Source organism: Rhopilema esculentum, chromosome 21 (assembly GCF_057945365.1).
Source record: "Rhopilema esculentum isolate cy_ngs chromosome 21, ASM5794536v1, whole genome shotgun sequence".
Lineage (NCBI taxonomy): Eukaryota > Metazoa > Cnidaria > Scyphozoa > Rhizostomeae > Rhizostomatidae > Rhopilema > Rhopilema esculentum.
Window position 1 is genome coordinate 12128567 of NC_142835.1, and position 27154 is coordinate 12155720.

The following is a 27154-nucleotide window of genomic DNA, read 5'->3' on the forward strand; positions in this document are numbered from 1 at the left end:
GAGATGAAGTATGATTATATTCTTGTTTTGCAATTATTGAAGTTCCATCCGTAGCAGGGAGATTTTACCAACAATCTTTTGCTGGTACAAAACTTGTAAATAGCTTTGAAAAAAGCAAACATTTAGTAAACTAAAGCTTTTCGTCTGACACTCTTCAGAGTTTAAAACGTCAGAACATAGATCGAAAACTCTACGCTAAGAAATATATATACCCAGTTGTGGATCGAAATAGGCCAATCAGAAACACGAGCACATGACTGTAAAGGTTGACCAATCAGTGCCGCTTGCCTATTAGAATGTTACCAATGGAGTCCCAAGGTGAAAACGAACTCCTTTTGTCTACACAGTAGCGGTTTTTTCGTGCTTATGTAGATAGATTCTAAAACTGCTAGGTGGAACGACGATCGGGCTTTACCAATAATCCGAAACATGTCGCCATTATAGTTTTTTGCACAAACTGGGTTTTCTAGCAAATGCTGCCCGATAGCAGAATCGCAGGTCTTATTAGTAATTTTGGATTTGCAAGACCGAGGTGGCTGTTCTCTTTGGGGATTTGTTTTGTTTCTAATATTAGATGGAACGTGTTGTTCCATTAGATGGAACGTGTTAGATGGAACAACACGTTCCATCTAATATTAGAAACAAAACAAATCCCCAAAGAGAACAGCCACCTCGGTCTTGCAAATCCAAAATTACTAATAAGACCTGCGATTCTGCTATCGGGCAGCATTTGCTAGAAAACCCAGTTTGTGCAAAAAACTATAATGGCGACATGTTTCGGATTATTGGTAAAGCCCGATCGTCGTTCCACCTAGCAGTTTTAGAATCTATCTACATAAGCACGAAAAAACCGCTACTGTGTAGACAAAAGGAGTTCGTTTTCACCTTGGGACTCCATTGGTAACATTCTAATAGGCAAGCGGCACTGATTGGTCAACCTTTACAGTCATGTGCTCGTGTTTCTGATTGGCCTATTTCGATCCACAACTGGGTATATATATTTCTTAGCGTAGAGTTTTCGATCTATGTTCTGACGTTTTAAACTCTGAAGAGTGTCAGACGAAAAGCTTTAGTTTACTAAATGTTTGCTTTTTTCAAAGGAGCTTTTACCATTAGGTCGTGGATTTGAGGAATATCCACCACATTGCTAAATAAAAGGAAGGTTTGGATCATAAATCTTTACAAAAAATTTGTGGCTTCTGTAACTGTAGGAGTCCTGGGCACAGAGCGAAGAGTGCCCTGTGACTGATGAGGCACCAGTGGTGTAGTGGAGGGGTATCGCGGCATAACGCCGTTATCCTTCCCAAAACTTTGGGCTGCAGCGCTAAACTATCTAGTAAAAAGAGATAGCTTCCAAATGAAGTATAGCCCCAAAGATTGCAAATGCTTTTTCAATTGAGAAGCGCGCACATGAAAAAGAGGATGTTTCGAGAATATCAGGACCCAAAACCTGGAATATAGTTTAAAGAAACGGAAAACCCGGATTTGGAATTTGGAAAATTTTGAGATATAATATATATGTTCCAGACCAATATGACTCTCCAGACCAGTATGACTCCAGGGTCATATCGGTCCAGACCAATGATTCCCAGACCGAAATGACCCCAACTGGACCAATATGACAATGACCCCCGAGGCTGCCAGCCTCGATTGCAATTCGTTTTAAGAAATGGCAAGCGAAAACCCTGCAGGCCTCTCCGGGCGAATGAGACAATCTTTTGAAACTTTTAGCTTATCATGTCACATTATTTTACATTGGATTGCTCCTTGCCGTTTGGCGTTGTTCCTGCCTACTGTTGATTGACACAATTTCAATGTATTTTTGCAGCGTGCACAGGCCATGACAGAAGCTGAACAAGTTCCAATAAAATGAAGAGACCACGGCAGCAGAGCTGCTTCACGGATGACAAACAAATACATACTTTCAGCAAGTAGATTTAGACCCTGTTTACACTGTGCCGGATAAATTTTATCCGCATCAAAATTAGTTCAGATAGGGCTCCCGTTTACACTAGACCCACGCTATCCGCACAAATTTGAGAGCGGATATCCGGACAAAATTTGTTCACTTAGGAAAGTGGATTAAATTAGTTCAGATAGCTATGTTGTACAGTGTAAACGGTTTTATCCAGATAAATTTTATCCACATCCGCTGCGAGGCTGATTTTGATTTACAGCGAGGCTCTTTCAATAAAGAGAAAGAAGGTGGCGCGAGGTGGCGCCAAATCTCATTTCTCGTAAACAGAATCGTGTTGCTTTGTTTAATTTATCTGCACTTTCAGAATTGGGATATTCATCACGATTAACTCCAGAATCAGCTTTCGGATATCTTGCTTGAAAACGAGTGGCTATTTCATTATATTTTGTTTTCACCGTCTCCCAATCAAGACCTTTTGCCACCTTTGCTGCCTTATAGTCGATAATATATGTATCAAAAGTGCTGTCTCTTCTTGAGTCCACGTGAAATTGGCGTCATTTCTGTGACGTGTTATTTCAAACAAAGAATTATTTAAACTATATTGGCCTAATGTGCTTTGACAATTTTCTCGGACATTGTCTGAACGCGAATGATTCATGTCACGTGACTGTAGTTATCGGGCACAGTGTAAACGGGAGGGCAAAGTGGACAAAATTTGTGCGGCACAGTGTAAACGCAAATCAATCCGAACAAATTTTATCCGAACAAATTTTATGCGGATAAAATTTATCCGGCACAGTGTAAACGGGGTCTTAAAGAAAATAACGAGGAACTCAACAATGCGCAAAGATAGAAGGCAAAATGGCAACTATAATGCCTATTAAAAATTGATTTTTGTTATCAAAAATTGTAAGGCCTTTCAAACAAATGTTCAATTGATCTTATGGCACTATCAAAAGCGATTCAAACTGCAACAAAGAACACCATTGGATTGAGTTTTTTTGACACCTCACTTTCTTCGTTTTACTATACAAAGGAAACCCAATGGTCTCAAAGGAAATGATCGACAAAAAGGTGCTCCCTTAGAGGCAATTAAAGCAGAGGAATAACAAACGAAGCAGCTGCTTAAAAAATTCAAATTATCCGGATAAATCTGAAATAAGCAAAATTTTTGGCTTAGTCCAAAACATATTTTGAAAGTCAAACAGCCTATACACATTTAGATTAGTGGAATTTTGATTTGAAAAATTCAAACCAGCAACAACGGTAGGCCTGCCAGAAACTAAAAAAGCGCCTTCGGTGCGTTTGTAGGGTGGGGGAGGGTGGGGCCGGGGGCATTAAATGGAATGAGTGTGATCTAGAAATCCAGCCTACCAGATGATTTTAGAGCAACAGCGGAATCTGTCCTTGTGTATGGTTCTATCACTTGGACTTTAAGATCAAAACTAGATAAAAAGTTAGATGGTCCATACACAAGGATGCTGCGAGTAGCTCTCAATAAATCTTGGAAAGATCATCTGACTAACGCAGAATTATATGGTAAAATCCCTCGTATCAGTATTTCAATTAAACAACAACGAATGAGATTTGCTGGACACTATTGGCGTAGTGAAGAGGAGCTTGCTGAAGATGTTTTGCTTTGGACTTCATTGCATGGAAGACAAACACAAAGACGCCCCTAGAAAACATTTACAGACCAACAATGGATGATACAGGATGTTTGAAAGATGAAGTTCCAAACGAAATGAATGATAGAGATGGATGGAGGGAGCGGGTCAAGAAACGCCGAGATGGCTCGATCTGATGATGATGATGATGACGATGATGATGATGATGATAAACTTACATTCAATTAACACTTAAAGGAAACAAAAAAGCTGGTCAATAAATCAAATGGTCCACGAAAATCGTCAGTTTGGGCATAACAAAATTAGATTCTTCTTAAGATGATTCAGTCAGAGTTATAAACAAAGCACTTGTCTGTATATTATACTCAGATAATTTTCACATGACAAGCTCAAGATCCATGCAACAGAAACCTCACCATCATAAAAAAGGTTAAGAACAAGAGAAGGATGATTTACTTACGACTTAGTCTGAAATTTTCTCGGCTTGATCATCAACATATTCGAATTCATCCAGCACACGTTGTCTTGAAGTGATCAGATCATGATCAGTTGAATTGAATGATGGCAATTCTTAATCATTGACAAACGCCTTAAAGCAAAATTATTGTTATAACATAAAGCCGTGCAATAGAAGTTATCAAGGCCGGGTTAATCGTCTTTAATCGGCATAACCATGACCATTCGAGATTCTACGTCTATTGAAATCCAACATTTTGTTTTTTTATGAACAAGTGTGAAGCAGATTTATGTGAGAATAGAAACCAAATGCTAAATAAAAAGATCACTGCGAAGGCGCATTACCGGCTGGTATAAAAACAATATGTGATTGTCTTTCTGTTGCCAATATGTGTGTGTTTTGTTCCCGCGTTGTGAAGGTGACTTAGCAAAATATAGGGACAGACTGAACAAGCAGACACAACATATTAAAGAACTGACCACTGGGTTCTCATCAGCAATTTCCAAATTATTATGTAAATTATCAGGAGATTTATAGGCAAAACCATTGCCTTCTATATTTCAAAATATGAAGAGACTTACTCAGATGGCATGAATATTTGATTACACTCAGCGGTCTAGCATTACTGAAACACTCGTTATACCCAAATTAAAGCACTCTACTTTCAAAAGCAACCATCAGAAATTAAATACAAATTTCTGAGTCGAGAATCCATAATCCTTCACAACAAAGCAACACAGTTTGCGCGGAAATTGTTTGAAATTAAAAATGGTGGTTATTTGCAAGAAATTAAGAAGTGACCTTTCTGCTTTGGCAGGTGTTTTCACAAATCAACAAATCAACAAAACCGCGTATAGCAGCGATTGCACGCAAATAAATTCATCATTAAGGCGATAATGTTGGTTAAATTTTCGAAACGCAGAAATTAGCTCTAAAGAAAATGAAAACGGCAGAATGGCTAGCAGCAAAACACAGACATTAATTGATTTTTGTTGCTGTTGGCAACGCTAACTGGCATTGCGTCCTATGGCAGAAGTTGGAAGATTGCTTATTTGGATAAGTTCTTCTGAATTGGAGCAAATTTGACGTCACAGTGTGCTTTGTTGGCCCATAGAGTTCTAAAGTGTGACGTCAGAATTTTTGAATTTTAACCACGTAGCATAAAAGATCATCATAAAATAATTCCAGATATGCAAAATTAGTCAAATATGTCCAAAACCAGTTGAGATGTTGTCAATGAAAGATTTGAAGTTTGCTAACGAATCACTGTTATTTTCGCTCTGTTCATAAAGTCATGAACAGAGACCAAAATACAGAGGTTCGATTGGAAAAGAGCCAATACACATGTGGCCATATCTCAGCCAATTCGTAACACATTAGACGGATTGTGCATTTTTAGAGGTATTTTGAGATGCTCTTTCAGGCTATGGGATCCAAATTCAAAAATTCTAAAAATAGATTTTTATGACGTCATTACTTTAGAATTCTTTAGCTTTGCAAAAGCGTTATCTTCGAATTAATAAAAGGTACGGAATGGCAGAAGTTAAAGGAAACGATTCCTAGAAACAAATACTAGCCACACCAGACACACCAGCCTTTATGGCAGATTCGATGCCCGGACGCAAATGCCATGAACCAAGGTATTATAAAGTACTAGGCCGTAAAAATACTAGGTTACCAAAAATTCAATCGTACTAGTTCCTCTCGCTTGTTTCTCGCAACATGTATGTCATACAAAGAATGTAAAACCATTTTTTGGTAGAACTTTTGTCCCCACTTCATATGACCGAAATCTTATTGCAATTTTTGGGGGTCGAAATTTTGCGTTGGTGTCTCTTTAATTAACAAGGTGATCCCGCGTTCCCACAAATCAAAATTTATTTTGAGCGTAGCATTGTCGAGAGCGTTTAAGAGCAGATTGCTTCCAGAGTCCAGTTGTCAACCTTCCTCCAGACAAAAACATCCCAGAAGGCAAACGTTCCTCACAAAACAATAGAAAGTGGGCGTGGCTTGGGTGTGTTATAAGAGCTTCTATTGTTTTTCGCGGACCTTCATCCGGTCAGTTTCCACTGTGAAGCATCGTGTGATTTATAGTACTAAGGTCATGCTTCCGTCCGTTCAAAAGGATTGCATTCCTACCAATAAAACGTTTAGCTGCTTATGAATTTTCGTGCCGATTTGAAGCTCGGTATGTAGGACGCACTATTCAGAGATTAAACGGTAGAGTAAAACAGCATATTCCCGCGAGCATCAGATGAAAAATGAAAAAATTAGCCAATCATAAAAGTGAGCACATGCAACATAAGGGTACCAAATCAGTGCTGCATGCCTTTAGAGTATTACTATGAGATTCCATGGGTTAAAACGCACTCCTACGGTTTACATATTTCCTTTTTCTAGCATAACATTTTTTATCCTTGTTCTAATATTTTATATCAGAAAGTAGTTAAATGAAAAATTTCTTTATTTCTAAAAATGCTTGCTTTTTTAAAGCCATTTTAAATTTTGTACCGTCAGAAATTGTTAAAAAATTAAACTCAAACAAAATATGAGAGCTGCTCATAGAGCAGTCGTAAATGAAGTAGGCCTAGGCAATCTTAAATGGAACTTGGCATGCTTACATTTAAGCAGTGCTTGAATTTCTTCGGAAACGGCATTTTTCGGAAGAAATTTAGCGACTGAACCCTTTCACCAGGTTTAACAATAGTTTGCAAAGTTGATCTATTTTACAAATAATTTCTTTCCTTGAATATAATGTTGAAATATTGCTCTAACAAATTAGTTGACTTAACCTTAAGTAGTTAGTTGACTTTGTGTTAAACTGACTGAGATTCAGTTTACTTCCTCAAAAATTACGAGTGTTTCTCGATAAAAGTGGAGACGGTGCCTATTTTTCTGGAGACAAAATAACCTTTTCTTCTGGTTTGTGTGTTGCTTAGCTACGTACGTGCTAAGTTACCTTGTTGGTTTATAGTAGTCGATTTCCTTTGAATTTTTCTTAGTCCAGCACATGCATTCCAGTTTAGAGATGGAAAGGTCAAAATAAAAGCAAAATAAATAGTGCTGATTATTCTTTTAACTAAATTGAAATAACTTTTTCGTATTTACAATCTTTATTATCTTTGTAACATAAAAGTGCACCTTCTTGAAGAGAACTGTGGGATAATATTAAAAAATTCCTTTATAATCATCTTTAGTGGATTTCATATTCTGACTTTCCAAATTTCGCTTTTCCTGAAGTCTCGCCTGTTGTAAGGTATGTTCCACCTAAGAAAAAAAGCAAAGTTAGATGCAATGGAACATGGTATAGGAAATAACATTGAAATATTGATATTAGCATAAAAAGGAAAAGATGCACTGTTTAGGATGCAGATTCTACAGCTTTGTCACAGACACTAAGTGTTAAATTCATGACGGAAAAGAGAACGAGACGAAGGAACTACTAGCACAACATCAAAATTTCAGATAAGTGTTTTGCAAAACTTGATTTTCATTTTCAGTGTCAAGGCAGCGTACGCTACCACCAGACAACCTCTTGGTTAGCGAGGTGGATAACTTGAAATTCGCAGACAAAGGTTCTCTATAGAGCTGATGGAAAGTGTTGCACAAGGAGAAGAAGCAGATGTTGCTCCAACGTGTGAATCGTGCTCTCAAAAGGCACCTATTTAAACAAAATCGTTTTATACAATCGATAGTATATAAATGAGCACAGACTTATATTATTTATTAAATTTATATATATTTAAAATGCACCTGCGAACGTATTCTTTTCTTTTTTCTTCCTTTTAAAAAACTACCGCTTTTTTATACTTTTCAGCAACTACTTTCAAAGAACTTCACTCTTTTTAAGGTATAAACACACCCAAAAACAATATGCCGAAATATGTCAATTGAATTAAAAAAATTCAATTCTGACAGAAAAAAATGTTTTTGAATTCCTCCATGTGCATATAAGGAATTTTGTAGAAAAGAACAAAACCTCAGGAAAATCAAACGAAGTAATTTTCAAGAAAGCGATAGTACTATTCTGCTATGTGTTTAATCAAATCTATATGCCCGGATACTTACCACTCCAATCCGTAATTCCATTTCGACTATTTCTTGTCTTAATTTAGAGAGCGCCTGCTTTATCCTCATTAAAGGAGCTGAAAAATAATTATTGTTCATTAAGAAAACATAGAGACACCTCGAGCCAGATGGCTGTATAATTATTGCTCCAGTAAGAACAACTCACGCTGCACAATTGAGACGAAATTACAATAATGGGGCTGTGTTATAAGTCATGGTGCTGGAGCACGTGAAGATTGGGATTCAAAGACACAGAATGATTTGCATAACATCTTCAGGAAGTAGGCTATTTTTAATTATGAAGGATAGGCAAAAAATTCCACAGGGATGTATGGACTAAAAGAACTACAAACTTGCAAACAATATTTAAGGACTGCTTGAGAACAACCATGAAGTAATAATTAATAATAAAAACTATATATGCTGACTTTTAGAAATGTAGAAGACTTTAGGACTGAGAAGGTAAAATGCAGATCTATTGGCACATTCGCAAGTAGGCAAAATTCTTAAACCGAAGGAAAAGTGAATCATGAAGTATTGAAAAGGCTACCTCCTAAGCACTCAATAAAATCTTTATCGAAATATAAAAAGCTTTTTCTGCAATGTTTTGAATCTACGCTTTGGATTTTATGTTCTAAATTTAGCTACATACAGGTTTTCATTTTTAGTGCTCATGATTTCTATTTGACCAGAATAGGAAATGTTTCAGAACTCGCATCTTCGCAAAAGTTTTTAGGATTGACTTAATCTGAGCATACAAGAAGAGCTTCACAAGGCTAAGAATATCTATAAACATTTGGTTGGTTTCTGGAGAGATAACTTATAACAAATAGTGTTAACAGCTGAACCCAAATTGATTTTGCAATGACGATGCTTTTGTGATTATAACATTGAAAAGTATTCTTTCATAATATGATCATCTGCAATGTGAGGAAAAAGTTGTTACATCGGTAAAAGGTTTAAAACATGCCGTCTTTCGGTTAAAAACAGCACGCCAATATCTCGTATCTAGAATTACATAGCTGGAAATTTTGTGCAATGACCTTCATTCTTTAAATTTTCAAGATGGCAGCAAGTCTTCGCATTATTAGATATCTTTATTTACAAGCAGTGTCCCGTATACCAACCTGAATCTGTCATATTTGTTCCCCGTTCATCCATTTGTTGTTTTACTTGTTCTAGTTCATCTGTTACCTGAAAATGAAGATAAAAATCTTTGTCAACAAAATAGACATCATGCAGAGTATTGATAAGCCATATTTCACTATTATTTATTTCAAAAAGAGATTATCCAGACATTTAAAATTGCAGGAATACATCTTTTTTTGGCCAACCGGACAGATGTGCATTCAAAACGGTCTAAAATAGTGAATTAACAAAGCGAGGGATAGAATTTTGAACTAACATGATACCTATGCCTATGTCTTTAACAGCATTTTTAGGTGTCATAGCTGTAAGACGAACTATTCAAGTTTATTCGTACTTAGGAATAAGAACTTGGTGTTTACGTGAGACGTTTTCTACAAATGTCTTGTTTATAAATCTCTCTTTGACTAAATGCGGTGTGCTTTCTTAAGACTTACCTGAGCGAGTTTCTGTGTAAGCTCGGTGACACCCCCACTGCTTTGTTTATAACGCTCTTTGGCCTACGGATAAAAAGACAAGTCTAATATCAACCTATCAAACAAATTTCTTTAGAACAAGGTAAAATTTGTGCATGATTTTGAAAGATGAAAGCTGTGTTTTTGTTTCTCCATTGCAGCTGAATTTGAACATAAGGTCTGCATCAGCTGACTCTATTCCTAAACAACCTCTTCATTTAATGTACTGTTCCTGTGTCATTTCATGGAATGTAATTTCTGCATGGTAACATTCACTACCAAAGAGCTGCTAAAAAACATTAGAATAATGCAGAATGAAATGAACCTCTGCAAGCTGGTCTTGCTGTCCTCGATATTCTTGCATAAGATTTTCCAGCTGAAACAGAAAATCGAGCAGTTACCACCGGAAAATGATAAAAAGTACTCAAAGCTGCTAAGTTATTATGAAAATCTGCTTGTTTATTTCATCAAATGGGATTAATGCTCACTATAAATATTCCAGAAAAAGTGTGGGATGTAGATTAAACAAATAAAAAAAACAGACGAAAACTTGTTTTGCTAAAAACTATTACACGGAAAGCATAATAAATATAATCAGGAAATGTGCAGAACATCATATGTCGAATGGATTCATTATGCAAAAGGTAGTGAAATGAGTTTAGCAAAAAATTATGTTTTATCGTGAAAAGTGGTGCGTCATCCAACAGTAAGAAACAATGAGTAGGTTGGTAGGAATATAAGTGAGTATGCCAACAACACAAACGGAATTCATCAACACGTTATCTTGTTAGCTAGCAGTTTTACCTGGTTGTTTATGTATTTTTCACGACTTGCTATTTTTTCTAGCGTTTTGCTAATCTCTTGGTGAAGTTTATCAAGTTGACCCTATGAATGTAATGATAAAAATTGGGAACATTACAAAAGTTAAATAAAACTGTCACGGTGTTATAATTTTACAAACCTCTCTTACTGAATGCAATAAATCCTGTATCCACAAAACCAAACAAAAAACTTAAATTTATCTTTATCAAAAAATAAAAAAGCAACTTTCGAAAACTTCGAGGATAACAATTCATGGAAGTATGCGAAATAACAACTGACTATATAAGCCTTTGGAACTGCAAAAGTTCAAATAGTACATAATACTAACACAAAGCAAGGTATATTACTTTTCATCTGGCATTCTTCTGAGTATAAAATATTGTTGTTATTTCCAAGGTTCCAAAAAACAAGTTCCATCTAATACACTACCTACCTTTCCGTTCTCGTTACTTTCGATTCACTGATGTATACAAATTTCCAACATTAGCAAATTGGGAAAGAGCAGTACACAAAGTTTTTTAGCTAGCTATCAAACATACTTTTGTTTCTGTCAAGCTTGTGTCGATACCATCGCTATATTGTTTCATCTGCTCATAGTGACTTCTCCAATCCTGGGAGAGAATCATGACATAGGTTCCATAAATTACAACTTTTAATTAACGTAAGACTTCTTCAATGCCTCAAGACAATAGTAGATATGATAAAAAGGAGGACAGTAGCCATTGCATATTAAAAGAAATCAAAACATTAGTTAAACAGAAACTTGATTAAATGTCCAAATGTTGCTTTTCATATAAAAAGATGGCCTGAACAAGCATTGTATACAATTAAGAGTTGCAATTACTTTATTGTCAGTTCTTATGTGAACTTTGAGCATAGGCAAGACCCTCTCTAACTCCAGTTGCCACTCTGCTGAATCTGTGTTGGACTGTAGCATTGCCTCTGGCTTACTCTCTGGTTTCTCCTGCAAATCAAAACATTATAGATGTAAATGCATCATGTTTTGATTTGTAGAGCACTTTTAATTTTCTTAACAATAGAAAAAATAATTCAATTTAAGGGCTAGGAGTAATTGAAAAACAGGGAGCATTATGACAACAAGGTCACATTGACCTTTCTAATGCTATCTTTGTCATTTTCAACAAGGGGAGTTTTGGACTACATTTTTAACTTTTACCTCTAAATTTTATGTATCCTTAACAAGATCACTATCTGTTATATACTATTAATTTATTTTTCAATTCATTTGATGGCAAAAGTATACATACAAATATACATAAGACCATCATTGATGGTTTGCAAAAAAGAATTCATAAAAACAGGAAAATTTTGATCTTAAACTAAAAGGACTGCAAAAAGTATAAGTAATTTCATGAGCAGTACTGACAGATGAAATAAATGCAGCCCTTGATTTGAAAATTACTGGTGACATAGGCATAGGAGACATAGGGGTTGGGAGCACTGCAACCTTCTTATCAGATAACATAGGGGTTGGGAGCACTGCAACCTTCTTATCAGATTACATAGGGGTTGGGAGCACTGCAACCTTCTTATCAGATAACATTTTTCACATTTCATTACATTTCACAATCTCAATTCTAGCAGTTCCATCTCTATGAAGCAATGATATTCGTGCAACAACCATACTAAGCCCCTTAAACGTTTGGCATCACCTATGCCAATGACTGCAACCATTGATTTGAGAATCTTCAAAAAGTCAAAATAGCAGGAATTGATAAAATACTAGTCTAGTTCAACTTACATTCATATATGCTTGCTGCTTCAAACCAGCAAGATCAAGATAACTCTCTTCATCGTCAGCTTCCTCAATTTCTTCCTGTGGAGAAATAATTTTGCAACATAAATCAGAGAAAGAGAGCATAAAAGTGAAGATTTCGCGGAAAGAGCTACAGATTGGACAGAAAGACAAAGAGCAAATGAAGCAACAGTTATTTTTCATTTTTTTGCATATTACTAAGGCACTTCAACTCCCCAATATTGACACAAAAACAAGTTAATAAAACCAGCTTGGGCCTTCAAGTTACACAATCTTCCAATTTCAAACTTGGCGTGTATATTTCATCCATAAATATACATGCTAAATGCTGGCAATTGGCATGTATATTTATGGATGAAATATCATGCAACTGAAATAAAATCCAACTACAATGGTGACATGGAAGTAAATTGAAAATAGGGAGTATTGTTACAAAAAAGCATTTAAATATCAAGAATCCTTCAAGACGTTTACTGTAGATAAAAAAACTAGTCATCATAGAAAAAAAATTGGAAGAAAATGATGTATCTTTAAACAGGACAAATGATAAAGAATAGTAAAACACTATCATCTTGGCTAAAGATACAGTTTGAGAGTTCTGTAAAGCTTACTGCAAGTTCATCATTCATCTTGTCAATAGTAAGTTCAGCATCATCTTCAACGATAGCCTCTTCCTCCTCCTCTTCATCATCATGCATTGGCCTTAACAAAGGAAATGAGTAGCAGAATTTGAATTTACAGACAGTTCAATAAAACTATTAAAAGATAACAGGGATAAGTTATTTCTGCAACCTTTAAGAAAATACCCAACAACACTAGGAAAAATACCATTCTTCTATGAGAAGTATTATTATCAGAATTACACATTTATATCTTTATTTAAGTCAGAGAGGTCATTCTACAAATGCTATATACAGAAAACACCTTACCTTTTCCATGTAAACCTTTGAGATTTTAAGGCTTCATCCGAGAGTTTGTCAAGCAGATACACAGCCTTCAAACAAGATTTTTATCATTTCTCAAAGAATAACATGTAGGTACCTATCTATAAAATCAAATAAAGCTTTACTGGTACATCTATTTCACATTAATTAAAAAATAATTTAGAAGCAAATGAAGCAACAAGTCATATCGCCATCAAGATGATATTTCCTATGAGAAATGCAACCAGAAAATTTTGAAAAAAAAAAGTTTAGAACCTTACATTTACTAAAGTTTGAATTTAAAAGGAAAACTTTGAAAGCTTGCAACAACAAAAAACAGGTTAATGATATGAAAAATATAATTAAAAATTGTGAATAAATGAAAAACATTTACATACATGCTCTCCATTCCCGGTCTTTAGTTTTGATGGTGGGAAATCTATGGCAATACCCTAAAATGAACTCACAAATGTTTACAATTACAGCAAAATACTTACAAAATTACACTACAAGTAACTAAAATTTTGCTCTTTTTCTAATAAGTTATTGTTATGATATTTACTAGAAGTTATTTCGGCACATAAGATGTTGATATTGATTAGTTTGAAAAGTATTAGCAATCATAATCCTTTTACAGCAGCTTGTTGTTAGGGACTATTCCTTGATCTTCAATCAGAATAAGCTGATCTTTATCGCACTGAAAAGAATGCAGGCCTTCCCTTTTGTCTAAAATCTAGTTGTAAACTGCTCAAAAAAATTGTCATTAATATAATTAGAATGGTTGAGATTTATTTGAAAAAGCTGATGCTTAAAGATGAGATTTGGAATACAGAAAGCAAACTTAAATTAACAACATACCAACTTTCTAGATTCATTCAATATGCTGGAAAGTGTTGCATTTGGATCATCATACTAAAATAAAATAAGTTTTAAAAAAGGGTTTTATCTTTGTAAACGGATGGTGATTAAGGACATATCAGTAAGTTAGTTCATAATGTTTACAATGATGTCAGAGTCAATAACCCTTGTACTCCAGGTAGAGATCTTCACGTTGGAGATTTCGCTTTATTACAACCAATTGGATATACACATCTTAAAAATAATGTCCTAATGCAGATTTTATTGTATGATGACAAAAACTTTCACAAGGAACTAAATAAAAATATATTCCTGCTAACTCTAGATTAGAAAATTAAAACACTCTGTAATTAACTACACAGATGCAATCACCATATCCCATTTAGTTAAAGGTGAACTTATTCATTGTCATAAATTTGTTTACAGTTTGTACTTACATAGTTCTTAAAAAAACTATCTATTTACACCAACTATTTACAATAAACCTAAATAAATATATATAATTATATATTAATTACTAATAAAAGGAATACAAAAGTCTATTTACAAATTGTGCAGAGGCAACTGGCTCAATCCCAAATCTTAATTTCCTTTTTAAAAGCTCCAACAGACTCCAGGTTCTTTGTATCATCATTTAGGGTATTCCACAGCATAGCCCCCTCCCCCTAAATCTGAGGGAGTTTACCCCATATTTTATTGTGTGAGACCTCTGAGGAAATTTGCATAAAACTTTTTTGTGTAAGTTAGAAGCTATAGATTTTATTTGAAAATTCTCCAGAGATGTGAGAGGTTTAAGTGCTGTTTTGTAACCTTCTCATGGTAGTAGTTTCTGTAGATTTTTCTGTAAAATTATTTTCTTTATACTTAAATTGTTTTTCTTTCAGGTCATGTATTCAATGTAGCCAATATAAAACACTGCAATATGCCGAGAATAAACAACAATAAAAACACGTAAATCAGTAAAGGCTATGTATGTATTTAATGTCTAAGTTCTGTTTTTATTCCCTGTGTCCAAATGGCCCTGGGGTAGTCATAGCCTTCTGCTCTTGGTCTGGATTTCATGGCAGTTTTCGACGAGATCTCCGGAGTACACAAGCTATTAGTCGGAGTGCAAGAGTGCATTTGTGATAAACGTGCACATTTGACCTAATAATTTCAGTTTTGGGTGTGGAATTCAGGCTAACAAAATAATAAAACATTTTTAAACAATTGCAAGAGAATGACTGCAAAAATTATTCTGATGCGTAGCTTAAAAAAGTCAGAACAATTTTCTGTTTGCTTCTGTTCCATGCAAGTTTGGAACGGTTTCAAAACTATGGTGGTTTGCTTTTCCGTTTATACAAGCACTGTGAAACCCAGACGATTTTGCTTTGCTATCCAGCACAGTTTTGACCCTGCTATAAAAGCCGACAAATTTCATACCGTCATGTTTTAATTTCTTAAACAGGGCAGTAAAAACAGTCTGAAACTTTTTTGCAGCCCTGATCTCAAGAGGATCAGACACTTTTCCAATCCAAGTTGGGAACAAATTTAGAATTATAGTCATTTTGCTACATTTGAAAAAAAACTTTTTATTTTGAGCCAAACCCAAACAGTGCACTCGTAATTTTCCAAAAATTTCTCGAGAGTGCAGCTGCCATGGAATCCAAACTGGTCTGCTCCCAGTTGTATCAACAAAGTAGTGTTGTAAAGTTGTAAGTAATTTGCAAAGTAGCATAGCTTGTATTACGATATTTAAGTGGATGTAAAAAAATACCTCCTGAGGCCTCTCAGTATTGATTCCACACTGGTTCAGTGTCCAAGTAACAATAGATGTGTAGGCAAAAAACTGCTCACCAGGATTTGTAGCCACGACAAAGTAATGCCTTTTGGAAAACAAAATTTCAACAACTGTCTTCTGTCTAATTTAAAACCAAAAGAAATTTTATTCTCTCTATTTGCAATCCCCACTTGGCAGACCAAATAAATTAAGTACCTCAGTTCGGGTTGGGGTTGACACAAACCGCAGAGGTCCATCAAGTTATATGTTGTGCCATAACCCTACGCCGTTTTAAAAAATAAACTTTATAATCGTTATGATCTCATAAGGTCCCTTTATGATCGGTCAATAATTATGATAAGAAAACACATCAGAGTCAGTATGTGCTACGTAGGCCTATTCTCAACCATAACATCTTTAAGACTGTAACATTATAAATAAACTGTCGTGAAAATAACCCTGAGAATTATTTTAATATTTTTGATAAGGTTCCTTTATGATCGGTCAATACTTATGATAAGAAAACACACCAGAGGTCAGTATGTACTACGTAAGCCTATTTTCAACCATAACATCTTTAAGACTGTAACATTATAAATAAACTGTCGTGAAAACCTTGAGAATGGTTTGAATCCCCACTCTTTGCAGAAAGAGGCTTCGTAGTCAAGTAGTTTCAGCTTGTCAAGAACATCTTCCATAACTATGAATGAATTCATGAACTGTGCACCAGGCGCTCCATCTCCACCTTCTCCTCTCCTGTTGTCCTCTTCTGCCATGTTGATTTTCAAATATTTTTTAGCGAGAATGAATATTTGTTTAAAACGAAAATCGAAAATTGGACAAAGTTGGCCTTGTTTTTATTTGATAGCAACAGCAGCGATAAGCAGCCTCAGCTTCGTTACGAGGCTAACTATCGGGTCTGTCATTAGAAAGTGGTAACTGTATTGAAGTTATTCCATTTATTTCATTTTTTTTCATTTAACTTAATTTTATAAAAAAATACTAAATTTGCTACTTCAACATAACCCCGAAATGAATTTTTCATCTATCAGAACTAGCCGTAAAATTACAAACAATTTTCGGTGGTAAAAATTTTTAAAAAGAAAACCTTTTAACACATCTCAATTGTTCCATCTCATCTGACACACTTCAAAGTATAAAGCATTAAAACATAGATTAAAAATTCTAAGCTAGCAATTATAAATATCAATTAATGGATCAAGATAATCCAACCAGAGAACGCGAACAGTGTCACTTGCCAATAGAAGATGTTACCAACGAGTTAACATATTATCATAAGTTCTTCCTTAAATCACAGTAATTTGATTTTGTGTTATTCAAGAGTTTTTTAATCAAGGGATTTCGTGTAATTTACTATTGAAGCAAAATATTCTGAATGTAGGCTACCTAAGCTAATTTACACAAACATGCTAAATATACCCCCTCCTGCCCTGGATGCTACTAATTTAGATTGTTTTGAGTAATTGCTATTTTAAGGAGTACTTTTTGACTTTTTAAACATGTACATTTGAAGGAAAATAGAAAAATTAGTGGAATTTTACAACTTTACTGCCTTTTAATTTTGGTAGCCATTCGCAAACAAATTCTCTGATTTGGCTCTGTCCATTTCAAGAGTTTGCATTTTGTAATGAAACAATCCTTTTGAAACACATCCTTGAAAAGCAACCATGAAAATACATAATTTTTGGCTCATGCTACGTATTCTTGGTTTATTTTGTGCTAATTTATGCGCATATATTTGTTTGGCAAAGTTCAATGCTGCCTTTTCAAGGCCGCCGGAGCCGGGGATCCACGGGAGGTACTGCCTCACATACTTAGAAAAAGTGTAAAAAGTGTCCTTTTTGAAAAATTTATTGTGTATACCATTTTTACAGCCAGACATTTGAATGCAAATATAAATAAGATACGCGAGAAGGCACTGGCAACTGCATAAAGCATTTTCCAGGCAATCAAAAGAAACAAAAAGTTACAAAGAAACACAAGCAACACACGCAGATGGAGATAATAGTTACAAAATACAACAACAGCAAAATCACATAACATTATACCTAGAATATGCAGACGATATCACAAGCAAAACATAAGACTGCACCTACACCTACCATATCTACCAGAAATTCTTTCGAAGCGCAACATACATATTCATATACAGCTCAAAACTCTGAACTTTTACGAAAATAAATTACCGAAAATAAAATTGACAGTTTTTATAGAAGACGATTACAAACATACATCTTTAACATGAATTATCAAAAAGTAATGAAAAATGACGATGCCTACCAACAAACCAATGAAACTCCATGGAGTTAGGTAATCGAAAAACGTAAACTTAGCTGGTTGGGACATGCACTTAGTTCACCAGAACAAACCCCTACAAAGCTAGCCTTAGCATAACTGATGAAAAATATACAAGACCAAGAGAAGCTGCCCGAAACTAAAACCTACGGGTTATTTATAAAATCGAATGGAAAGAAGCTTGTAAACTAGCAAAATATAGACTTGCCTTGCATAAACATTTCAACGAGAAACCAAGTGTTACACTAAATAAATTCATTTACGAAAAAAGTGTTTTTTTATAATAATTTGGAGTGGAGTTAAAGCAACGAGTTTGGGGCTCAGCAGTAGCAAATGGGGCACAGATTGGAAAGGATTAACAAAAAGTAAAGTTGAGAATAGAGCTGAGACAATTTAAAAAGTAAGGAAAATAGCAAAGTAAAGAAGAAAGGTGAAAAGTGGGGTTGGAAGAAAGCAACTAAAATGTTGAAAGGCTCTACAAAATAATAGAACAGGAAATAAAACTGTAAGAGCAAAAAACAGACGAAGGACTTTGAAAAAAATATAAAAAATAAGCAGTACTGTAAGCCGTTTGAGCAGTAAAATCTCAAAAACTAACCAGAAAGTTTTGTAAATAGGAGTTATGTTTTTCGTGTTGAATTGATTAAACACCACACACTATGTTGCCTAAAACGTAAAGTATGATCATTTTCTATGAATTGCTTTTTCACCTGGACACTTGAAAAACTACCGAAATAATTTGCAATGCCTACCCAAAGTAGCCTGTGCCCCAGTCCACAAATGCTGCCGCATCTATGGACTGTCCAATATTGATAAATATCCTGTCCACAGTTTCCACCAGTATCTGGTGGTAATTTATGCAACCCTCCAAAATTATGCAATTAGCTGAAAATGTCAACGGTTTAAAATGGCGACGGAAGATGGCACAGCTTCTGTAAGCGGTGGAGTTGACGGTCGATTTGAGGAGGCACTGGGGCACAGGCTAACCCAAAGTCATTCAAAGGATTTGCTACAAAAGATCATTCAAAAACTTCCTTTCCATTTGCCCCTTCAAAATTCATTCGTCTGTAATATTAGAAAGATTATCTAATTTCAACCAAAAAATGAAGGAAAGTTTCATCTACATCTACAATATAAAAATGACATTTACCTAAGAATTTTTTAATGACAATAATACAAAATGTTCTAAACTTCAAGTAGGCTAAGATTATAAAAGAATATATTGTCCGGTTTTGAGCTCATAAAACGCTTGAAAGGTGCTTCGTATTTTCATAATTCCGAGCAGCATCGTGTATTTCTTCGTATGGTGATTGCAAGCCTGCGTAAGTTGAATCTGTTGTTGCAATTTGTCCCTGCAGATCCATGTAATGTGTCTCCTTTGGCTGTGCATTACTAAGATTTCAACAAAATGCAATAACACTCGTTTATCTCTGCCAAAAACTTCGAGATAAACGAATGAAACTAACACAAGAAACCATTTTGAAATTGGAAAATTGCAAAAATGAGCAGAAAAGGACATGTGACACACTTTTTAAAAGAAAAAACCAACCATGATTTGCAACAGAAAAATACTAGAACGATCGTAACTTGGTGAAAACTTTACTCGACTTACCTTCTGTTTCCATTGTCTTGAGCTAGAAAAACAAATGAAACCTTGATACTATTTCAGGTATAATTCCCAACTATATTTAATAGTGTAAAACGAAGAATATTTTTGCACAAAATTGTCATAACGGATACCTTGTGTTGTTTTTGCCATTCTTCTAATGAAACAGATCGCCATTGTTGCCATGGCAATGAGTAAGATCGCAACCATTACTGAAAGCGCAATGATAATGTTGTCTTTCCTTCTATCGCTTTTCGCTGCAATGGCAATACAAAATATTTACGTCATGGGCGATTTCTTCACCTAGATAGTGTACCACACTCTCCTTCATAAGAAAATTTTTATGAGAAATTCGCCTCAAAATTGGTTAACAGTAAAGAACAAATTAAAAACAAGCTGAAGCTGAGGTCCTGCAAAATGCAATTTTGGATTTAACTCCCTAAAAAATTTCAATCTCAAAAGAGAGGTGTTTTTTTAAATTACTTTTTCAGTTATACTTTTTATTTATGCGTCGTGCCTACTCTCTTTGTTGGTTCATCCGAGCTTGGTACTGATGTTGATTCGATTTTTCACTCGATCTTTCTCTCGACATTTGATCTCAAAATCGAGCGAAGTCGAGCATGGGTGGCCAAACGATTCCATCTTTCGCTCGATTTTTAACTCGACTTTTCGCTAATGCCAACAAAATGAAGACAAAGAAACGCAAATCGGCTGCCGTGTTTATCTTAGGTGCAAATATATATTTATATTCTCTTGATGAACGCGAGCGACATAAGACCCTATTCGTTCGTTTCATGCAGGAACCGCCATCAAATAGTTATTTCGTTTAAATAAATTACTATTTTCAGGCAAAATTTTGTTTCTTTTGACTAATTCCATTCTTAAAATGAAATTCATCACTTAAAAAGGTCCCCTGGACCTCGAGGCCCCAGGGTAGTATGCTTCCTTGCCCAGCATAAGAGATGATAACTGCGCACGCGCTCACTCGACTCACTCGACAAGGTGGCCAAACTATTCGATTTTCATCCGACAACAACTTTTTTCACTCGACTTTTTTGATAGAGATCAAACTTCACTCGACATCACTCGACGCCATTCGACTTGCTCGACAAGGTGGCCAAACGACTCGATATTTCACTCGATTTCTTGTCGAGTAAAAAATCGAGTGAAAAATCGAGTCGTTTGGCCGGGGCTTTAAGGTGTCCAAAAATAGGTTTTCTAAGCACTATGTTTTTAAACAGCTGTGAATCGTCCAAAAACTATAATAACGACCAGATCAAGTAAATGGTCCAAGAAAGGAAAATAAAAACGCCACTATGAATGAGATATATACCAACCCGGTGTTTTTGAAGTTTTTGATGTAGTACTCGGGGGTAGTGTTGTTGGGATAGGTGTTTCTGCGACTTTGGCAGTGAAGACCTTTGAAGTACTCTTGAAACTCATCGTCATTTCAACATCAGTGATATTCACATTTCCTGGAATCTTGCATTTCTTTATTTCATAAATGTTATATCCAATTTCAGTATAAACAACAATCCCTGAGGCATTTTTCAATTTCACTTCATATTTCACGTGACAAGCCCCAGATTCGGCCTTCGTCCATTTCACTTCGACACAACTGTCTACGATTATCTTTCCTGCTTGCAAATTTGGATTGCCATCAAGATTCACTGAAAAAAAAGTTTCACATATCTATTGAGGCTTTCATGAGTGCTTTTTATCACACTCGTTAACTACTCCATCTTTGCGTGGACGGATACGTGAGCGTATAAAAAGAAGCATACTTTTCTGTTCACGTAGCCTTCCGTAGCCTCTTCACCTACTTCCAAGATTATATGACATCAAACTCTAATCTCTCTCTAAGATTAAAAGTCCTAAATATGAAGTCCTCCTGTTATGCCCTAGAGCTCTTCCATTTGCATCGATATCATGTTCCTATCGTCCATTTACACAGCATTAATAGAGAAGAGCCCATTCTTGTTTACCACTTCATTCCATTGGGCATACTTTTTCACATTCAAAAAATCAAATGTAAAAATGTAAAAGTTCTGTATTACTATCAACATAAAGCACTTACGTAAAACAGTGACATTGGTGTCTTTGGCAAATGATGACCCAATACTGTTCTTCACTGAAGACTTCAATATCCTTCCACAATAACTAGCTGCTATATTTGGATGTGAAAACTTTGCTGAATAAACATACGGGTAAATTTGGCTACCAGCAACAGTTGTCCCACCATCACCAAGATGAGGCCAAAGAAAATCAGCTGATGGTGCAGGGTTTCCATCCATTTCAATCGCTATTTCTAAATTTGAATTTTCATTCACCTCAACTGTTGCTGGAGGTGATGTAAAGAATTCTGGTACTCCTATTGAAGGAAACGAAGGAATATTTGATACACATAGAATTGTCAAATTATGAGTAGTGTACATTGACAGTAGTTGTTGGTGTTTTAATGATTGGCTCTGTTTTTTCTAGATATTGGCAGAAAAAGTGGATAAAACTTTTGATTCTTTACTTTGTTTTTTACTTTATTTTTTCAATTCATTCATTTTCATTTTCATCCATTCTCAATTTCACCAATTCTCAATTTGATCAATTCTCAATTTCATCCATTCTTATGTTCAATGACCATCAGCAATGATTAATAACAAACGACCAAAACGATAGTGTTAATATTAAGAGTATTATTCAACAGAAAACACTGTTAAAACTAGGTAAAGTTTTTAACACGAACAATTTTATGTTACTGAACACGAGCAAATTCATATTCTCGTTTTGTATCTAAATTAGTTTATAAGACGAGAAACAATAAGATATCAGCTTAATTTCTCGGCTGCTCCATTCCAAAATCATAATTTAAAAAAAATTACAGTTTAAAGAGTCTGGTTAAAATTTACCATTGACTGTAATCCGGACAACGGGTTTGAGGTCACCTCTAGTTGGGTTGGTTGTACCACCTATAAAAATTTCTGTAATAATATATGATGCAAATTGGTAAGCAGTGTCATTGTACTTCAATCCACTGATCACCAGTGTATCGTTGGATGGTATTACTGTGAGCCTTCCAGAGAATGGTGCTGGAACAGTTGGCACAAGCTGAAGCACACTATTTGCTCCTGTCCTCTTTGCTATAGGTTGCAGTGCTGCTTGTGAGGAACTGTTAAATCCAATTATTTGTTCTCTGTATGTTATAAATCCGGGTATATCACCACCATACTCATAACCCCATGTTAACCACAGTGATGAGCCTTTCAGTGATGTCACGTGACTTGGCGATGACTTTGTGTCATTGGCAAAAACTTGTCCTTTATTAAGTGCGGTTACTGCAACTGAGATATAAAAATGCTAAACGAATAAAATCAAATTAGCGAAAAAAGCTTTGCTGTAAATCGTTAATTCAATATTTTATGACATATTTAGTCGATGCAAAGTTACCCGTGTTATTCCTATACGTTACCCATTTAACAAATCAAGAAAAGATTTTGACTGGCTTAGCTTAGCTTCGGAACTTGTCCATGTCATGGAAAATTGTAAATTTTAAAGCTAGCTATTTCTGGATATTTCTTCTCGCGTAATAGTAATGTTTCAGTTTTACTTTCATGCACACTTCAAAAGCCTTAGCTCGATGTTTTAATTTTCAACTACAACATAAATACCTGATGACAGTGTGTATGTGAGCCAAAATATCTTGAATTGAGCATTCCACTCTACCTCCATGACAAAGAAAGAAGTGTTGCTGAAAAGGAACAAGTAGTGGAATTGGAAAATGGTAGATTAGATTCATCACAATTTACTTCTTTTGGTGCAGGCTGGTTTACTTTTCAACGTTGCATGAAGAAAAATAGACAAAAAATCCAAGAGGCATACTGATGTAGGAAATAAGCATACTAAGAGCTTTTGGATCGCTTTTTTTAGAGGTTTTCAAAATTAGATTATGCCAAGAGTATCTTTTTGTATATTTTGTTCAGACCAAGGATCGTCACCGGATATAAACGAATCGATCGGGATCCTGATTTGAATACTTTTTTCCTTCGGCTATAAACAGCGTATTTATTATATCTGATAATTTTAGAGCCCAGCAGAGTTTATATGTTCATACCCTGCTCAGCATTTCCTTTCATTTTCCTTTCCCATTTTTCTACATTATAGGTGCCTTTCATTATAGCCAATTAAAATGACGAAGCAAGTGAATAACATATAAAATAATTTCCTACCTAATAAGGGTATATCAGAGAACTATGTATATTTAGGTATTTATTTAACCTTTTCTCAAAGAGGGATATATACATACTCTATCTAAATCAGCATGCCAAAGTACACCAGTAAACAAAGTTACAGCTTCATAACTTGCATAGCTAAAAAGTTATAGCGCAAGGCCTAATAAAAGTCATTCTACAAAAGCATGGCTAAATAATGGCAAAAGTATTCAAAAATTGAAAGGAAATGACAGCAAGGAACATCCTGAAATATATTTCAAGCAAATCTTATAGGCGTGGTAGTGAAAACTTTCTGTTTGCTTCCCTCTTTGGCTTTCTGTTCTGTTAAGGGCCGCCGAACTCTCCATACCGTCGTTGTTTTTATTAGCATATTTAAAATTTTACAGTCCAAAGGCAGAAATTCGGGCTTTCATTTGGGGGGGGCAGGGAGACCTACGATTTTCCGACAAAACAACATCTTGGATCATGTCTAATTTGACTGCACATTTTGATAAAAATAGACGATTTTCTGACGGGACCCTTTAGAAATCTTTGCTGACCACGCTATAATTAAGTAGCAAGAAGAACAATCCATTTATGATTTTTTATATCAAGATCGATGTATTTTCTAAGGCAATTTATAATATAAGAGGTAGACCGATAACACTTTTGGCAAGTCATACGTCCATCTTTTGCATTTATCTTGTTTTCGTCAGTGGGAAATACGTTTGAAAATAACTTTTATTCGAAAGAATCTGATGGAAATTTCGGCTAATCTTTACGGAATTGAAATCAAATATACAATTCACAAGCAGTTTTTTTTATTTTGGTCATACATTGTTTGATTGATTATTTAGTACTGGCTAATATTTTATCAGCTATGCTTTGTTCAAATTTTGCAAAAAGGGCTAAGAAAGCTTAAAGAGGTCCCTGGGGTAAAAAGGGAAAATGCAAATTCTTGGCAATTACGCCCCTTAGATTAGCTGAAAATTCCTTTACAGAACGATTTCTTGGAGAAATTTCAACACGTTAAACGGTTGTCAATTTTACGACAAAAGCCCGAATTTTCCGACGAGATCGTTTATTGGGAGGGGGAGTCCGAGCCCCCCAAAACCCCATAATCTCCGCCACTGTTACCGTCTCCTATAACATCAATGCAATCATGTTGGCAGCCTTTGGGGTCATATAGGGAACTGGGTTAAATATGGGAATCGTTACGAGTAGGCCTATCTACCTGTTTGAAATCAGAAACCAAGGCAAGATTTTTTTCTGAAATAGAATACGGATTGATCTCTTTTATGCTTCATTCAACTATCATCCTGCGATTTCAATCCATAAGGCGGTAGAAGTCAAAGAAATTCAACAATCAACGATAGCTTCCATGAATTCGAAGAGGAAATGAAAACATCGACCTACTTTCAAACGGTTCCATGTCAACAAGGAAGTTAAATCGTAATTCAGCAACAGCAACTGTTTCACAGAATGGATCCCATGCAACTGAAAATAAAGAGGTCGATTTTAGATCAGCCTGTTTTTATAAGCCAGTATCGGTGATTGAAAGATCTCATTTCTTGAAACATGAGTATGGCATTTTTGTAATGAAACATTGGCACCCATTTCAGGTTGCTCCGTATTAGAACGTTCTGGTAATCAAAGACAAATATCAGTAGTGGGCTACCTTGGCAGTGACCTTGTTAAAGATTCGGCCTTTGTTAACTGTTTGCTGAAAGTGACCTCGTTGACCGCCAGATATAACGGTTGGATAACTTCCTTTATATATGTAACAAAGTCACAAAGATATTGGATATCAGCCTCTGCTGGTAGAAAAAAGGACTAAAAAAGTTCAAGATTTTGGACCCAATGTATTGCGGCCTAATATGAATGATTATATCAGCAAAAGTTACACTTGTTAAGCAACTGTCTTTATTTATAAGAATATTCAGGCTTAGAAATCATAGAAATATTTGTGCCTCATTTTTCAGCAGCTGCCGGATTTGGGTTGTCATAGCAAGGAATTGCAGAACTGGCGTTTCTCGTCTTTAAAAATACGATGATTTTATTAAAAAGTGGGCGATGTTCCTCTGAAACCATAAAATATTTGAAAAGAATAAGAATAATTTAAGAATATATCCAGGACCTGAATCTGGACTTGATTATCTTCAAAATTGAGAATGCAGGATCGCATTCAAACGAAGACACAGTAGATAATGTAAATTTTTTAAGAGGAATCTCGAGAAACAAAAAAGATATCTGTCCTTTTTGTCGTTGCTGCTTTTGCTTGTCAGCGATTGTTTGTTTAATAACAATCGTTTAGTTGTCTCAATAGTTTAATACTAACTTGTCTGGGGTTGGCTTTGCGTAACGAGCTTTATAAAGCTTGATATACTTTAACATTTAATAATGAAATGGTGATGTTTTCAAGTCATACTATATTGAACCTATTCCTTCTCCCAAAATATATTTTTATATTGAAGAGTTGCGAGGGGGGCTGAGCATTCCTACAATTTACCCGGGTGTAGGGTTCATGTTGAAGAACACTTATTAAATTGCCTGCTGCAAAATTGAGCGATCATCTATCATGGGACTACCATATAGCCAATGTAACACCTTCGTAGATCTATACCATGTCCATACTACCAGAAATCAGATAATACTTGTTCCATTCTAATTATAGAGACAGGCTGCTGAGCTTCTCGTTATCTTCAATGTGGACTATACTGACGTTCCTTTTTGACCTCTTCGGTCAAAGTCCTAAAATGATTGCAAAAGGTTACAAAATACGGCTGCAGGAATTCTAATAGGCCGCTACGCCAAAGAGAGAGAGGTTCTACAATTGACTGGTTGCTTGTGAAGGAATGTAGAAACTGGCATATCATGAAGCTTTCATTTAAGTACATCTATGACTTATTAGTGTCAAGCAAAGTCAAATAATGTCGAGAAGCATCAAGCATATTTAGATCAACATAGGTTTGGCTCATTTGCTGTGAATTCAAACTCACTAAGGTATCAGTACAAGGTTGTGGCAAAATATTGGAAATCGACTAATGGCGTCAAAAAATAAGGAAACGTCAGCAAACTAAAATATATGATACATCAATTGAAAGCTCTTGAAATTCAACCATGAAAATGCATAAGCTTCAAATTGTTTCAAAGGTTTTTTGCTAAACGATTGCATTTGGTCTTTTAAGGGATTTTGTGCATAATTTATGCGTATACCTT

General features: G+C 35.3%; 2 protein-coding genes across 3 annotated transcripts; both read right to left on the minus strand.

The window, feature by feature from the left end:
• Positions 1-5324: 5324 nt before the first annotated feature.
• On the minus strand, positions 5325-16720 carry LOC135684980 (intraflagellar transport protein 57 homolog). Its single transcript, XM_065200720.2, has 15 exons — positions 16427-16720; positions 15809-15917; positions 14053-14106; positions 13593-13646; positions 13201-13265; positions 12883-12973; positions 12257-12331; positions 11339-11458; positions 11034-11105; positions 10477-10557; positions 9998-10048; positions 9655-9717; positions 9199-9265; positions 8072-8148; positions 5325-7270 (listed from the first exon to the last, which is right to left on the minus strand). The coding sequence occupies exons 1-15, from the start codon at positions 16585-16587 to the stop codon at positions 7172-7174; spliced, it is 1239 nt and encodes a 412-aa protein (XP_065056792.2). The 5' UTR covers positions 16588-16720; the 3' UTR covers positions 5325-7171.
• Positions 16721-17815: 1095 nt separating this feature from the next.
• On the minus strand, positions 17816-25639 carry LOC135684984 (uncharacterized). Of its 2 annotated transcripts, none has more exons than XM_089114795.1 (8): positions 25352-25639; positions 23396-23475; positions 22637-23068; positions 21811-22104; positions 21071-21403; positions 19868-19990; positions 19740-19761; positions 17816-19519 (listed from the first exon to the last, which is right to left on the minus strand). In XM_089114795.1, the coding sequence occupies exons 2-8, from the start codon at positions 23454-23456 to the stop codon at positions 19366-19368; spliced, it is 1419 nt and encodes a 472-aa protein (XP_088970921.1). In that variant the 5' UTR covers positions 23457-23475; positions 25352-25639; the 3' UTR covers positions 17816-19365. The 2 variants fall into 2 exon arrangements, with proteins under 2 accessions (XP_088970921.1, XP_088970922.1); XM_089114796.1 differs by lacking the exon at positions 25352-25639 and adding an exon at positions 25170-25298.
• Positions 25640-27154: the final 1515 nt, after the last annotated feature.

Excerpts from the sequence above, each read along its gene's own strand:
- LOC135684980 (XM_065200720.2), bottom strand. The coding sequence starts at position 16,587 with ATGGCAGAAGAGGACAACAGGAGAGGAGAAGGTGGAGATGGAGCGCCT. Across the intron at positions 14,107-15,808 it reads ATACTGAGAGGCCTCAGGAG|TATGATGATCCAAATGCAAC; the intron begins GTATTTTTTTAC and ends ATTTTATTTTAG. Across the intron at positions 11,459-12,256 it reads AGCAGCAAGCATATATGAAT|GAGAAACCAGAGAGTAAGCC; the intron begins GTAAGTTGAACT and ends TTTGATTTGCAG.
- LOC135684984 (XM_089114795.1), bottom strand. The coding sequence starts at position 23,456 with ATGGAGGTAGAGTGGAATGCTCAATTCAAGATATTTTGGCTCACATAC. Across the intron at positions 19,991-21,070 it reads AAAAACTTCAAAAACACCGG|CGAAAAGCGATAGAAGGAAA; the intron begins GTTGGTATATAT and ends TTGCCATTGCAG. Across the intron at positions 19,762-19,867 it reads AATGGCAAAAACAACACAAG|CTCAAGACAATGGAAACAGA; the intron begins GTATCCGTTATG and ends TTGTTTTTCTAG.